Source organism: Clavelina lepadiformis, chromosome 5 (assembly GCF_947623445.1).
Source record: "Clavelina lepadiformis chromosome 5, kaClaLepa1.1, whole genome shotgun sequence".
In the NCBI taxonomy this organism is placed as follows: Eukaryota; Metazoa; Chordata; class Ascidiacea; order Aplousobranchia; family Clavelinidae; genus Clavelina; species Clavelina lepadiformis.
Window position 1 is genome coordinate 20,818,171 of NC_135244.1, and position 17,647 is coordinate 20,835,817.

General features: G+C 38.2%; 1 protein-coding gene across 1 annotated transcript in view; it reads right to left on the reverse strand.

Moving 5' to 3' along the window:
• LOC143460723 (uncharacterized) overlaps positions 1 to 17,647 on the reverse strand; it is a 157,310-nt gene that overhangs the window by 36,232 nt on the left and 103,431 nt on the right. Inside the window, exons 22-26 of the mRNA XM_076958331.1 lie at positions 16,933 to 17,094; positions 10,054 to 10,215; positions 6,507 to 6,668; positions 6,170 to 6,325; positions 1,429 to 1,590 (exon numbers count right to left, since the gene is read on the reverse strand). Coding sequence (XP_076814446.1) covers positions 1,429 to 1,590; positions 6,170 to 6,325; positions 6,507 to 6,668; positions 10,054 to 10,215; positions 16,933 to 17,094 — 804 coding nt within the window. The remainder of the gene's footprint in view (positions 1 to 1,428; positions 1,591 to 6,169; positions 6,326 to 6,506; positions 6,669 to 10,053; positions 10,216 to 16,932; positions 17,095 to 17,647) is intronic.

Sequence of the window (17,647 nt, forward strand, 5' to 3'; positions counted from 1 at the left end):
ATGTTGTTGATATTTGCCTCGTCGTATGATTGCCAGATAATATCATGGATAAATCTCTTGAACAGCTGTGCTTTTAGAAAAACTGTTCTGCAATAGTGAAATTACGTAACGCAATCCAATGTTGGCCAAAAATACAGATCGGTTGTTGCCTGTAATGACGCCACCATGTTGCTTATAAAACCTATATCGGTGTTGTAATATAACATTGTCTAAACAAAACGTAATTAATGTCGTGAGATAGGACTTGCCTTCCGTTGTATTCCATCAAAGCTTTGCTAACTGATTTTTGACGAGATATATGAATATGTTGGGATAGAAACTCTGTACGTCAGGTGCTACAATAAGTAAGTCCTGTTGGTTTCTTATGCGGGTGGATTTGTGTGATTGAGCTTTTTTACAAGTGCAGATTTCCTGAAGATAATGTTGACTGTGTTTACAATAGTCATTTATTTTGCTTTTCCAGTATTTAACACTTATTGGCTGCAATATGTGTTCAAGAAAGGCCGTGATTCTGGACGTCGTGAATGACCAGTAGATTGCAGCAAACGAACTGGAATGACCTGTATCGGCGTATTGTCCAGTTCTCCCTGGTGCATCTTTCGTGTTTGGAACAAAGGATGTGCGTAGGCAGGTATAGTATAGGTAGGTTATACGGTGTGTATAACAATAATATATGTATATAAAAATAATCCAAAACGTTGCAAAGTCTTAATCGCAAATCGGCTGAATTATCTTTAACAAACCATTCACGTACTTGCGATTTTACCAATTTATATTATGAAGATGTAATATAGGCCAATCCTTTACCAGTTAAATATAGCTGAGCCTTTACGTGTGTTCGCTAGTTGAACACGAAGGCTAATTTACTACATAACTACAGTGTTGAAATAATAAAAACATCCAGCTCGGTGGTGGGGAGGTTTAAAGCATACAAGTAGAAATTAGGCGAACCCGGTCCCACAGTCGACCTCGCTGTCAAACATTGTGACGTTAAAGGCGGTAAAACAACAGACAAACAACGTAAACAACGTGGTTGATGGCTGGAGTTTGATACACGAATAGTCGTACAGCGACAGGTTTACATTTAGGCGTTTCACCTTTTCTAAAAACGTTGTATAAAGTGTGTCAGTGAAATTAATATGAATAACTTCTTCCGTTAGAAACTGCTTTGTGCGTGGCAGTGACAAAACGCGATCCTCACTTTATGTGAAATGGAATTACTTTTATATTTCATTTGTAATTTAAATTGTGACGTAAGGATGCAGCTGAAACGGGCATCAGATAATAATTTAGCACAAAGTAATGACGAAACACAAGACACAACAAAGTTTAGAACGTTTAGATTGTTCTGAAATAATGAAATTTGCAAAAAACATAGAGTCCATGTTTTAGTCAGTAAACCAACAACCAAGAGTGTTACATACTTACCGGTTCAGGTAGCTTAGAGATAGCGTCGGATATGGATTTTATTTCAGATGCTCTGATCTCGCACCAGCCAATATCAAGCTCCTCGATCTTACTGAGACAAGTCGAAATATGAGATGCTCCAATATCACCGAGATTATTGAAGGAAATATGAAGCCTCTTCATCTGTAAAACAATATGCTGTAGATGAAGAGCAAGGAATTATATTTCAGGTCATTTAAGTTGTCTGACGTCAAAGCGACATTGCTTGGTATTGGTGATTTGCTTTGGAATATAAAATTGTTGATATGACGTCGTAATTTACAAAATCCCTAGAAACACAAAAAATTTACAAAACAAATGAAAATTGGTTCCCAACAGTATTCGCAAGACAAAAATACATAAACATGCCATGACCAAAATAAATACAACGCCATAAGCATTCTAATTAGATTGTATAATAACAGCAGAGGTAGTTCATTAGGTATTTAGAGGTACTATCAACATTGTTGTTTTTCGAAATTGCAATAACAAACAACAACGCTTGTATAGTGACCTCATAACCGTTCTTTGATGACTATTGCTATGATCATAAACCAAGTATGGAAAGAACGGCAGTGACAGTGCTAAATTGATATCACACTGCACGAAGCCAACGAGAAATATAACTTACGCATTTCGTGCAAAATTAGATCACACACTACGTCGATTAAGTTATGATAGGCAATAAAGTTTGGGAAAAACCTTGTCAGAAAATATGCCCAAGTGTACGAAAACAAAACTCAATATTAAGTAATTACTTGCGATATAAAGCTGCTTTGCCAAAAAACAACAACGAAAACAAAGCGAGCGGAAACAGATCATCGTTCTTTTCTGACCATTTACTCTCGTTACATGAAAACATTTGTTGAAAGAGTTTCCTTGGGAAAGGAAACGTCAAACACTTTTGTTTTAGCCTTTGGTGGCAGCGGTGAAATCTGTGTTGGTTTCATTCAACCTGCAGAGCCTTTTTCCCTCTCCATAAAATATGAATTTGAAATCATGAACCGGATGGTGTGACTTTCTGCGTAAAAATTGCCGAGCGTAGGCAATGGGCTTGACGTAATCTTTCGCTATAAAGCTACAGCCGGCCTGTGTTGAAGAGTGATGGAGTACGTCTATTAAGTCAAAAAGCTCGAGGTTTTGATTATTATCTACCGTCATCTTTAGTTTTTGGAACCTCAAATCAAAACGGTTTTGACCGAATCCTATTTGTAAAGCATTTTCGATATTGTTGATATTTGCCTCGTCGTATAATAGCCAGATAATATCATCGATAAATCTCTTGAACAGCTGTGCTTTTAGAAAACTGTTCTGCAATAGTGAAATTACGTAACGCAATCCAATGTTGGCCAAAGATACAGAACGGTTGTTGCCGGTAATGACGCCAACGTGTTGCTTATAAACCCATGTCAGTGTTGTAATATAACATTGTCTAAACAAAACATAATTAATGTCGTGAGATAGGACTTGCGTTCCGTTGTATTCCATCAAAGCTTTGCTAACTGATTTTTGACGAGATATATGAATATGTTGGGATAGAAACTCTGTACGTCAGGTGCTACAATAAGTAAGTCCTGTTGGTTTCTTGTGCGGGTGGATTTGTGTGGTTGAGCTTTTTTACAAGTGCAGATTTCCTGAAGATAATGTTGACTGTGTTTACAATAGTCATTCATTTTGCTTTTCCAGTATTTAACACTTATTGGCTGCAATATGTGTTCAAGAAAGGCCGTGATTCTGGACGTCGTGAATGACCAGTAGATTGCAGCAAACGAACTGGAATGACCTGTATCGGCGTATTGTCCAGTTCTCCCTGGGACATCTTGTGTGTTTGGACCAAAGGATGTGCGTAGGCAGGTATAGTATAGGTAGGTTATACGGTGGGTGTATTGTAGGTAGAGGGTGACGCTCTTTTCTCAACGTAGGAAAGAAATTACGAGCGCACTCCTTTTTGAAGGTTATTAGTTGGTCGCTTATTTTTGTTGCACAAACAACGCTGCGAACGCACAAAATGGACACAAACGGTAGAAAAATTTTTTTTTAGGTTTTTGAACTGCTGTGAAACTATAAATTCACGCAATTAGTGTTGCACGAAATTGACAATAATCACGAAAATTACGTAATTATAAGGAATAGGGGCTGTTGCTGCAAACGTTTGTGTAAGTTACATTATTACACAACTTACTGTTCACGTATATTTTATGCACACAAAACATTTATAATTGGCTTTTTTATCTCTGTGTACTCTGTATGTAAACGCAATGGAAATGCGTTCGATATCTGCACTCAGCTCTTGGCCCACATTGTCGATTTTTGAAACCACAATTGCAAAAAAACAACACTTGTACAGTGACCTTATAACCGTTTTTTGATGACTATTGCTACGATCATAAATCAAGTATGGAAAGTACGGCAGTGACAGTGCTGAAGTGATATCACACTGCACGAAGCCAACGAGAAATATAACTTACGCGTTTCGTGCAAAAGTAGATCACACAATACGTCGATAAAGTTATGATAGGCAATAAAGTTTGAGAAAACTTTTGTGAGAAAATAAGTCCAATTCTGCGAAACCGAAACTCAATATTAAGTAATTACTTGCGATATAAAGCTGCTTTGCCAATAAACAACAATGAAAACAAAGCGAGCGGAAACAAATCATCTTTCTTTTCTGACCATTTACTCTCGTTTGATGAAAAGATTTGTCGAAAGAGTTTCCTTGGGAAAGAAAACACTTTGCCAAACACTTTTGTTTTAGCCTTTGGTGGGCAGCTGTGAAATCTGTGTTGGTTTCATTCAACCTGCAGAATTTTTGCCTCTCCATAAAACACGAATTCGAAAACATGAACCGGATGGTGGTACTTTCAGTATAGGAATAGCCGGCCATAGGCAGTGGGCTTGACGTAATCTTTCGCTATAAAGCTACAGCTGGCCTGTGTTGAAGAGTGATGGAGCACGTCTAAAAACTCGAGGTCTTGATAATTATCGACCGCCATGTTTATTTTCTGTAACCTCAAACTTAGTTGGTTTTGACCGAATCCTATTTGTAAAGCATTTTTGATGTTGCTGATATTTGCTTCGTCGTATGATAGCCAGATAATATCATCGATAAATTTTTTAACAGCTGTGCTTTTAGAAAACTGTTCTGCAACGGTGAAATTACGTAATAAAATCCAATATTGGCAAAAGACACAGAACGCCACTATGTTGCTTATAAAACCATGTCGTTTTGGTAATATAACATTATCTAAACAAAACATAGTGAATGTCGTGAGATAGGACTTGCGTTCCGCTGTATTCCATCAAAGCTTTGCTAACTGATTTTGAAGAAATTTATGAATATGCTGGGATAGAAACTCTGTACGTCAACTCTTTACAAATGCGGAGTTCCTGAAGGCAACGTTGACCGTCTATAGCAATATTCATAATACTTAACACTTACTGTTTGCAATACCTGTTTAAGAAAGGTCGTGATTCTGCCTGTGTTGAAGAACCGCTCTCAAGTTTACTTTGCTGCGCAGTTGCTCACTGCGAACGCTGCTTGCGTCGCTGTGGATGGACGTAGGCCTGCAATCGGATACATCAGAGACCGCTGCCAAGCGTTCAGTGAACTCCCGATGAGTGGTCTCATATTCTTGTCTGTTGGAGATTCCCGTCAGCGATGTCACCCTGTGAGAAATAAGCGTCAAGCGATTTCTGGTAAATGCCATTGATTTTGACTTCAACACGCGGAGAGGCTCCCTCTTTCTTAATCATAAATGCCTTAGCACTGGTGTGGGCTGCCTGTAGGTCTTCGTACAATCGGGAAACATTTTTGGAGTCCATGTTCTAAAGGCAAATGAAAAACGGAAATGAGAGAAACACAACAAAAGAGACGAGGGCCGCGAAAAGCGGCAAACGTACAAAAAGACAAGACAACGACGAACTTTTTCCGCCAACAAAATGGCAAACAAACAATGACAACGGCAAAGTCAACACAAGAACGGGGAACGGAGTCAACGGCCTATAAATAACGAGACGAAAAAAAGTTCGAATAGAAACTCCTGAACCCTGGTAGTTTGGAGATTACGATTCGCTGTAGTCTTGGAGAATTTTGAAATTTTAGTCAGCAGTTTAAAACGATGTTATGGAAAGTTTCCGCACTCCTCGTAGGCACGCATCTGTTATGAAGTGACTTTATTTCCTTTTTGCATCACGAGATAAATGGTTTTAAGCTCTGGCTGAACCCAGCCGAAATGGTAAGCAGAGTGAAGCAAAGCAAAAGTGCGAGGTTTATAAGGAAGGAACGCAGAAAATGTAAATTGAGTAAGCGAGGGGCGAGGAAGCGGAAATAAGGTGATTTTACGTTTAATGGTTCTCAGAAAAGAGATGAAGTAAAATTTCAAAGTCACGTCAACAAATTGCATTGTCTAAAATTTCAGCCCAATAGACTGAGATGACAGACACAACTTAACACTAGAGCTACAATTAATTAATCGTTTGAACCTCATGGCAAGCTACTGCATATAAAATCTGTGTGATAAAGAACCAGTCCTGGAATGACACTTTAACATGATCAAGGCCCAGTTTGAAATACTAACAACATTTTTTAAAGCTACCAAAAGGCAACAGACAGTGCATGACAAAAAAACATCAGATAAATGATTCAGCAACGCAAACGAATTGCAAACAAATGTTAGCTTAAGAAACTTTCAGCCTTAAACAAAATTTATGCAAAATGACAAACCGGTTGAGGTAGTTTGTTGATAGCGGCTGCTAATGTTTCCACTCCAACCGGTGTCAGGCCAAGGTGGCTGAAGTTGCCATTGTCAAGCAGGTCTAAACCACAACGTAACACCTTTGATCGATTCATCTTATCATAATTGAATTCCAATACTTTTGGCTGTACATTGAAACAAATCAGAAGTTAATAAAACGCTAAAAATTATTCATAAATAACTCATTTATTGTTTTAATTTACTGCAGTATTTCACAATGCTTAGTGCAAATAAAATTACATGTAACACCCTGGAGGTACGGATGTTGCCTACAGTCATATTTACCATAAAAATAACCAATCTTACCAGATTTGAACTATTTTCTATATGTTCTGTTAATACACGAACTCCTTCTCCAGTGATGTTGCAATCAGTCATGTAAAGTTTTTCGATCTTATCAAGGCAAGACATAATAAATGGAACTCCAGCATCACCAAACTTATTCCCACTCAAATTGAGTCGATCAATCTATTACAAAAATCAAAGCATTTAAAATGAATCCTCTTATGCGGTCGTGGTGCTCAAACCAAGAAAGGAGCAAACCAAGAAACGAGGAAAAAGGAACCACGAGCTACCGACCCATTTCCCTGCTCTGCACCTCATTAATCAATTCCAGTGGTGGAGGAAAAAATCTCTGCTTGTAATTTTTTTTTCACTTATTTTTAGTTGTGGTGATTACATAACTCTGGGTACTTTTATAACAAATTTTTCCAAATATATCCACAATAGAGCTGCTTTTTGTTATGTTTACGTGGTATGCATACTCGATTAGGGTCGTTTTGACCTCAATGGTATACGATGCTGTCTTTTATATTGGACCATGGTAAGTAACAGCTTGTCAAATCAAATATATCTTCTGACAGCAAAATCTTCATATTTAAAATAAGTCAACAAAGTACACAACTTTATGGGTAACTACTTCAAAATTATAGCCATTAAAAACTGCTTTGGGGGTCAAGTTGACATCATAGTAAATAAATTCTTAAGTGTTGTCCAATACTGTATATTCATTTCCTCATTTGCTTTTAATTCTATTTTCTTTTAAGGACCATGATTTGTGTGCATGCCTGATAATCCTGGGAATTAACTCATTTGTGTGTTCATACTTGCTTTTATGCACCTTCATTTTATTATCTGTCGATATTCAAACGGCTGCTATTTTTTAAATCAAATAGCTATTATAACACCAGCTGTAGTTTAAAGTATACATCATTTGAAACGACAAAAACAACTTATTACTCGAGCTACTGCCCGGTAGACTGCAATGATAAACACTTATTGGCTGCAATATGTGTTCAAGAAAGGCCGTGATTCTGGACGTCGTGAATGACCAGTAGATTGCAGCAAACGAACTGGAATGACCTGTATCGGCGTATTGTCCAGCTCTCCCTGGGACATCTTGTGTGTTTGGAACAAAGGATGTGCATGGGCAGGTGTATTATAGGAAGGTTATATGGTGTATTGTATTGTAGGCAGAGGGAGACGTACTTTTTTGAACGTAGGAAAGAAACTACGAGCGCACTCATTTTTGTTGCACAAACAACGCTGCGAACGCACAAAATGAACACAAACAGTAAAAAAAAATTTTAGGTTTTTGAACCGTTGCAAAACTATAAATTCATGCAATAAGTGTTGCACGTCATTGACAATAATCACGAAAATTACGTAATTATAGTGAATAGGGGCTGTTGCTGCAAACGTTTGTATAAATTACATTATTACACAACTTACTGTTCGGGTATATTTTATGCACACAAAACATTGATAATAATTGGCTTTTTTATCTCTGTGTACTCTGTATGTAAACGCAATTGAAATGCGTGAGATATCGGCACTCAGCTCTTGGCCCACATTGTCGATTTTCGAAACCACAATAGTAAAAAACAACGCTTGTACAGTGACCTCATAACCGTTCTTTGATGACTATTGCTACGATCATAAATCAAGTATGGAAAGTACGGCAGTGACAGTGCTAAAGTGATATCACACTGCACGAAGCCAACGAGACATAACTTTCGCGTGTCGTGCAAAAGTAGATCACACACTACGTCGATAAAGTTATGATAGGCAATAAAGTTTGGGAAAAACTATGTCAGAAAATAAGTCCAATTGTGCGAAACCGAAACTCAATATTAAGTAATAACTTGTGATATAAACCTGCTTTGCCAATAAACAGCAACGAAAACAAAGCGAGCGAAAGCAGAAAAAATTACGGAATTACTTACCAACATGTGGTACATAAATTACGTAATTAAATTCTCAGTTATGTGCAACACATATGTAGTGAATAAAGAAATGGCTGCTTTGAGACCAATTTCACGCACATTTTTGCTCCGCAAAATTTATAGAGTAAAATGGAATAAAAAATATGGAACACTAAACATGTCAGAGCCTTGTCATGGCGGTTCGATATAAACGCTTTGTTTTAGAAGCCGACTGCAAGGAGCCGACTTGTCATCACAGCGTTGTAATTTAATTCACGTTGCACGTTTATGACAAGTGTGAACAAAATAAAACTCTTTGGCGAGCCCAAGTGGTGGTAACTAAGAACCAAAACTATAAGAAGCGACTATGTCTCGATTGCAGCCAAACAATGACCAAATTGACGCTATTGGACGGTTATCCGCTGCCAAAAATACAAGACACAGCGCATGATGTGTCTCGATTCTCCGTCTACAATACAGTATGCTAGACTTAAAACGTGCGTACCACCAGGTAGAATTGGCGTCTAACGATAAGATTTTTATCGCATTTCAAGCCGATACTAATTTGTACCAGTTTCGCCGAATGCCGTTCAGCCTAACTAACGTAGTCCCATGTTTTCAACGAACAAAGGACAAGCTTATATCAAGCAACAAATGCCGCGGGACTTTTGTATATCTCGACAATATTACCATCGGCGGTAATACACAGCAAGAACATTATATTAACTAATTGCAACTTAGCTGTGTCAACTTAAAGCGCAACTACAACGCTGAAACAAGTTGGTCTTAAAATAAAGTAATAATTGTGTAATTAACGTTTTCATAAGTCATTCAGCCCAAAACTCTTCCAGTAAGGAGAAATAAATTTTTGAATTTCGCATTTTTTGCGTCCCGGCCATCTTCAAAAATAATCCGAAACGTTGCAAAGTCTTAATCGCAAATCGGCTGAATTATCTTTAACAAACCATTCACGTACTTGCGATTTTACCAATTTATATTATGAAGATGTAATATAGGCCAATCCTTTACCAGTTAAATATAACTGAGCCTTTACGTGTGTTCGCTAGTTGAAATCAAAGGCTAATTTGCTACATAACTACAGTGTTGAAATAATAAAAATATCCAGCTCGGTGGTGGAGAGATTTAAAGCATAGAAGTAGCAATCAGGCGAACCCGGTCCCACATTCCATCACGTTGTCAAACATTGTGTCGTTGATGACGGTTAAAAACAGGCAAACATCGCAAACAACGCGATTGATGGTTGGTGTTTGATACACGAATAGTCGTACAGCGACAGGTTTACATTTAGGCGTTTCACCTTTTCTAAAAACGTTGTATAAAGTGTGTCAGTGAAAATAACATGAATAACTTTTTCCGTTAGAAACTGCTATGTGCGTGGCAGTGACAAAACGCGATCCTCACTTTATGTGAAATGGAATTACTTTTATATTTCATTTGTAATTTAAATTGTGACGTAAGGATGCAGCTGAAACGGGCATCAGATAATAATTTAGCACAAAGTAATGACGAAACACAAGGCTTCACAAAGTTTAGAACGTTTAGATTGTTCTGAAATAAAATAATTTGCAAAAAACATAGAGTCCGTGTTTTAGTCAGTAAACCAACAACCAAGAGTGCTACATACTTACCGGTTCAGGTAGCTTAGAGATAGCGTCGGATATGGATTTTATTCCAGATGCACTGATCTTGCACCGGCCAATATCAAGCTCCTCGATCTTGTTGAGACAAGTCGAAATATGAGATGCTCCATCATCACCGAGATTATTGCCCCAAAGAGAAAGCTTCTTCATCTGTAAAACAATATGCGGTATATGAAGAGCAAGGAATTGTATTTTCAATTACATGAGTTGTCCAACATCAAAGCAATGATGTTTGGTATTGGTGTTTTGCTGTTGAAAAAAAAAATTATTGTTATGACGTCATAATTTACAAAATGTCTAGAAACAAAAACATTCTGCAAAACAAATGAAGACAAGATAACTGCCAACAGTATTCGCAAGACAAAATACATAAACATGCCATGACCAAAACAAATACAATGCTGTGAACATTCTAAGTAGTTTCTATAATAACAGCAGAGGTAGTTCATGGATCTGACAACTAATTTATTTTAGTTTTTAGATATATATAATTCGCATAAACGGCATCTTCAGCGTCTCTATGAAGAAACATAGAAATAACAAATATAAAAACAATTACAAGAGGAGAGTAAAGCATAAAAATTATAAAGCTAAAAATGTTAAAACCGGGAAAATGTAAAATGCTTAAATACAAAGTTAAATCAGGGCGAACAGCTTAACTATCAGACAAATAGCACGTTATCACTGTGATAAAGACAGTCCACTAGTACTATGAGTAACGGAAGCGGCTAATCAGTGGCATGCATGGTAAAAAATTGGTGAGGTGTAATCGTTATCTTATCTTGGGAAGCAATGTATCTTGTTTGTTTATGTCAGCATGTAAATAGCTCACGCAATTAGCTTCGACATTGTCAAAGAAGGTCACCTTGTAGCATTCTGCTATTTCAGGTTTATTAATGAGAAAGCTATTATGATGGCACAGAAATGGGTTCTCAGGGCTGCCTTGTCATCTTGGTATTCTTTGCTGACACTTTTGCTAAGCCAAATATGCGCGTTCCATCTGCAAGTAAAACTGTTCTTCATTTGACCATGTAAATGACGTTGCATAAGCGACATGTGGCAGCGTACATACAGTAATCTCGGCAAGTAAGAAATTGATTAAGGTGGATGACTCCATTGGTGACGGGGTAGATGTCGTTTTCATAATCCATGTTTATGTGTTTTCCGTAGTTGCCACACAATGCGCATTGGCCGTATGGCATGAGTTCTTAACCGGTGGGCCACAGAGCTATTTGGAAAATTATAAAGTTGGTGAAAATTTCAGTTTTAATTAGTTGGTGACAATTTTGTAACGTTCAAATTAGCATTGCTGTTTATTCAAATTATATGATTTAAGTAATAATAATTTATATCATTTTGTGTCGCCCAAAACGTAGGTGATCAGCATTTAAAGTGGGCCACGACTATAAAAAGGTTAAGAACCTCTGCCGTATGGCTTGATAAGGCTGTGTTCCCATTTCATTTGAACTGTTTGATGTGCCAACTAACGGTAATTGATCCGTATGTTACCCAACGTTCGAGGGCGCTTGTAAGTCACGGTGGCAAGTGGTTTAAGAGACCTTTCTTGTTTCGTCAACTGTAGAGTGCGAGCTTGTCCTATGGCCCTGGTAACGTTATGTCCGTTTGTACGCTTTTCATCGTCATTCTTGTCATCGTCCTATTCTGACAATTTACTCTCGTTTGAAAAGATTTGTTGAAATAGTTTCCTTGGGAAAGGAAATGCGAAACACTTTTCGTTTAGCCTTTGGAGAGCAGCGGCGAAATCTGTGTTGGTTTCATTTAACCTGCGGAGCTTTTTCCCCTCTCCATAAAATATGAATTTGAAAACATGAACCGGATGGTGGGACTTTCCGCGTAAGAATAGCCGGGCATAGGCAATGGGCTTGATGTAATTTTTCGCTATAAAGCTACAGCTGGCCAGTGTTGAAGAATGATGAAGCACGTCCAAAAAGTCAAAAAGCTCGAGGTTTTGATTATAAATTATTTACCGCCATCTTTATTTTTTGGAACCTTAAATCAAAACTGTTTTGACCGAATCCTATTTGTAAAGCATTTTCGATGTTGCTGATATTTGCCTCGTCGTATGATGGCCAGATAATATCATGGATAAATCTTTTGAACTGCTGCTTTTACAAAACTTTTCTGCAAAGGTGAAATTACGAAATGCAATCCAATGTTGCCAAAAATACAGAATGGTTCTGGCCTGTAATGATGCCACCATTTCGCTTATAAAAACCACGTCAGTGTTGTAATATAACATTGTCTAAACAAAACATAAATATTTAATGTCGTCAGATAGGACTTGCCTTCCGTTGTATTCCATCAAAGCTTTGCTAACTGATTTTGACGAAATTTATGAATAGGCCAATGTAGGGATACAAACTCTGTACGTCAGCTGCTACAATAAGTAAGTCCTTTTGGTTTCTTATGCGGGTGGATTTGTGTGATTGAGCTATTTTACAAGTACCGAGTTCCTGAAGATAATGTTGACTGTGTTTACAATATTCATTCATTTTGCTTTTCCAGTATTTAACACTTATTGGCTGCAATATGTGTTCAAGAAGGGCCGTGATTCTGGACGTCGTGAATGACCAGTAGATTGCAGCAAACGAACTGGAATGACCTGTATCGGCGTGTTGTCCAGCTCTCCCTGGGACATCTTGTGTGTTTGGAACAAAAGATGTGCATGGGCAGGTGTATTATAGGAAGGTTATATGGTGTATTGTATTGTAGGCAGAGGGAGACGTACTTTTTTGAACGTAGGAAAGAAACTACGAGCGCACTCATTTTTGTTGCACAAACAACGCTGCGAACGCACAAAATGGAGACAAACGGTAAAAAAAAAATTTTAGGGTTTTGAACTGTTGCAAAACTATAAATTCATGCAATTAGTGTTGCACGTCATTGACAATAATTCCGAAAATTACGTAATTATAGTGATTAGGGGCTGTTGCTGCAAACGTTTGTGTAAATTACATTATTACACAACTTACTGTTCGGGTATATTTTATGCACACAAAACATTGATAATAATTGGCTTTTTTATCTCTCTGTACTCTGTATGTAAACGCAATTGAAATGCGTGAGATATCGGCACTCAGCTCTTGGCCCACATTGTCGATTTTCGAAACCACAATAGTAAAAAACAACGCTTGTACAGTGACCTCATAACCGTTCTTTGATGACTATTGCTACGATCATAAACCAAGTATGGAAAGTATGGCAGTGACACTGCTGAAGTGATATCACACTGCACGAAGTCAACGAGAAATATAACTTACGCGTTTCGTGCAAAAGTAGATCACACACTACGTCGATAAAGTTATAATAGGCAAAAAAAGCTTGGGAAAAACCTTGTCAGAAAATAAGTCCAATTGTGCGAAACCGAAACTCAATATTAAGTAATAACTTGTGATATAAACCTGCTTTGCCAATAAACAACAACGAAAACAAAGCGAGCAAAAGCAGAAAAAATTACGGAATTACTTACCAACATGTGGCACATAAATTACGTAATTAAATTCTCAGTTACGTGCAACACATATGTAGTGAATAAAGAAATGGCTGCTTTGAGACTAATTTCACGCACATTTTTGCTCCGCAAAGTTTATAGAGTAAAATGGAATAAAAAATATGGAACACTAAACATGTCAGAATCTTGTCATGGCGGCTCGATATAAACGCTTTGTTTTACAAGCCGACAGCAAGGAGCCGACTTGTCATCACAGCGTCGTATTCGATTCACGTTGCACGTTTATGACGGTTCCAGGTCGATTCAACCCACGGACGATTCAACCCCGGACGATTCAACCCACGGACGATTCAACCCAGGACCATTCAACCCAGGACGATTCAACCCACGGACGGTTCAACCCGCGGACGATTCAACCCGCGGACCATTCAACCCGCGGACGATTCAACCCGCGGACGATTCAACCCACGGACCTTTCAACCCGCGGACGATTCAACCCGCGGACGATTCAACCCACGGACGATTCAACCCACGGACGATTCAACCCAGGACGATTCAACCCACGGACCTTTCAACCCACGGACGATTCAACTCAGGACTATTCAACCCCCGGACGATTCAACCCACGGACGATTCAACCAAGGACTTTTCAACCCCGGGCTATTCAACCCACGGACCTTTCACGTACTATTGGCTTAGGTTATCACCAAGTTACTTTGTAGCCAATATTATGTAAGCTAAATAAAGCTAATATATAGGCCTAAGCTAATATAAAGCTTTTTGTGTTTCCTTTTTTTTCTTTTACCACTTCTTGTTAGCATTGGTTGTACATCAAAACACTTATTGTTTTCTGCTTTCCAGTAAAACCTTGAATATTGTTATTTTGCCCTATACAGTACTTTGCGTACATTTCTGTCTACGCCTGCTATTATTTTTTGTATTTACCCGTGTAGATCGGTTACTATATAAAATGTTCTCCTTTTAGCATTAAGTTAACATTTTTGAAGTTTTTGAAAAGACAAAATGCTTTCGACCCACGTACGTAAATGTGTGTATTTATTTTTTTGCATGTACACAAATTACAGATATTTTTATAGACACCTGTTTATACATCGATTAATTAGAAAGAAAGTTGTTTTATTTACAGGCAAGCTTAAGAACATGAACCTGAACACAAACACAGCACGTATAAAACACAAAGCTGAAAAGGGTACTACAAACGGTAATTAATTAGCACATATGAGCGATTGCACGCAGATACATCAATTTATCTGGCTCATTTGCATAAGTGCAAACCTTTGCCGAAAGTCTGTGAGCCAGGTGCGTGTATTTGCTTCGTGGTTGGTCCAAATTAACAACTGCTGCGTTTTGAGCACCGAGCCGTTGTATCGCGATATCGCGTTTTATACCGTCCAGAAATGACCAAATGTTCGGATGAGAACACAGAAATAGTGATTTGAGGGCATTGTGAAACCCTTCTGTGCAATTTGTTGTTTTGGGCTCGCAAAGTATCGCGTCGTCCTAATGATTTCACAACGAAGGGGGAAATCTAGCCTGTCGTTGCTGGCGTCCTGTTCTTGAACCACGGATATAATTGCTTTCAAAGTAAACTAAAAGATCGTTGCAGGCTACCTCGTCTGGAAATGTGCTGGCAAGTTGTTCAAAAATACTCTCCAGGTCAGCGACTGCAACAAAAGACAATGCAGACAGCGACTTCACTAACATTTGGAAGATGCTGTCGTGGGTTGAAAGGTCCGTGGGTTGAAAGGTCCGTGGGTTGAATCGTCCTGGGTTGAATCGTCCGGGGTTGAATCATCCGCGGGTTGAATAGTCCGGGGTTGAATCGTCCTGGGTTGAATCGTCCGTGGGTTGAAAGGTCCGCGGGTTGAATCGTCCGGGGTTGAATCGTACGGGGTTGAATCGTCCGCGGGTTGAATCGTCCGCGGGTTGAATCGTCCGCGGGTTGAATCGTCCGCGGGTTGAATCGTCCGCGGGTTGAATGGTCCGCGGGTTGAATCGTCCGACCACCGTTTATGACAAATGTGAACAAAATAAAACTCTTTGGCGAGCCCAAGTGGTGGTAACTAAGAACCAAAACTATAAGAAGCGACTATGTCTCGATTGCAGCCAAACAATGACCAAATTGACGCTATTGGACGGTTATCCGCTGCCAAAAATACAAGACATAGCGCATGATGTGTCTCGATTCTCCATCTACAATACAGTATGCTAGACTTAAAACGTGCGTACCACCAGGTAGAATTGGCGTCTAACGATAAGATTTTTATCGCATTTGAAGCCGATACTAATTTGTACCAGTTTCGCCGAATGCCGTTCAGCCTAACTAACGTAGTCCCATGTTTTCAAAGAACAAAGAACGAGCTTATATTAAGCAACAACTGCCGCGGGACTTTTGTATATCTCGACAATATTTCCATCGGCGGTAATACACAGCAAGACCATGACATTAACTAATTGCAACTTAGCTTTGTCAATTTAAAGCACAACTACAACGCTGAAACAAGTTGGTCTTAAAATAAAGTAATAATTGTGTAATTAACGTTTCCATAAGTCATTCAGCCCAAAACTCTTCCAGTAAGGAGAAATAAATTTTTGACTTTCGCATTTTTTGCGTCCCGGCCATCTTCAAAAATAATCCGAAACGTTGCAAAGTCTTAATCGCAAATCGGCTGAATTATCTTTAACAAACCATTCACGTACTTGCGATTTTACCAATTTATATTATGAAGATGTAATATAGGCCAATCCTTTACCAGTTAAATATAGCTGAGCCTTTACGTGTGTTCGCTAGTTGAAATCGAAGGCTAATTTACTACATAGCTACAGTGTTGAAATAATAAAAATATCCAGCTCGGTGGTGGAGAGATTTAAAGCATACAAGTAGCAATCAGGCGAACCCGGTCCCACAGTCGACCTCGCTGTCAAACATTGTGTCGTTGATGACGGTTAAAGTCAGACAAAAAGCTAAAACAACGTGATTGATGGCTGGTGTTTGATACACGAATAGTTGTACAGCGACAGGTTTACATTTACACGTTTCACCTTTTCTAAAAACGTTGTATAAAGTGTGTCAGTGAAAATAACATGAACAACTTCTTCCGTTAGAAACTGCTATGTGCGTGGCAGTGACAAAACGCGATCCTCACTTTATGTGAAATGGAATTACTTTTATATTTCATTTGTAATTTAAATTGTGACGTAAGGATGCAGCTGAAACGGGCATCAGATAATAATTTAGCACAAAGTAATGACGAAACACAAGACTTCACAAAGTTTAGAACGTTTAGATTGTTCTGAAATAAATTAATTTGCAAAAAAACATAGAGTCTGTGTCTTAGTCAGTAAACCAACAACCAAGAGTGCTACATACTTACCGGTTCAGGTAGCTTAGAGATAGCGTCGGATATGGATTTTATTCCAGATGCACTGATTTTGCACTCGCCAATATCAAGCACCTCGATATTGCTGAGACAAGTCGAAATATGAGATGCTCCATCATCACCGAGATTATTGCCAGAAATATTAAGCTTCTTCATCTGTAAAACAATATGCGATAGATGAAGAGCAAGGAATTGTATTTTTAATCACATGAGTTGTCCAAGATCAAAGAAACAATGCTTGATATTGGTGATTTGCTGTTAAAAAAAAAAAAATATTGTTATGACGTCATAATTTACAAAATGTCTAGAAACAAAAACATTCTGCAAAACAAATGAAGACAAGATAACTGCCAACAGTATTCGCAAGACAAAACACATAAAGATGCCATGACCAAAACAAATACAATGCTGTGAACATTCTAAGTAGTTTCTATAATAACAGCAGAGGTAGTTCATGGATCTGCCAACTAATTTATTTTAGTTCTTATATATATATAATTCGCATAAACGGCATCTTCAGCGTTTCTATGAAGAAACATAGAAAACAACAAATATAAAAACAATTACAAGAGGAGAGTAAAGCATAAAAACTATAAAGCTAAAAATGTTAAAACCGGGAAAATGTAAAATGCTTAAATACAAAGCTAAATCAGGGCGAACAGCTTTCCTATCAGACAAATAGCACGTTATCACTGTGACAAAGACAGTC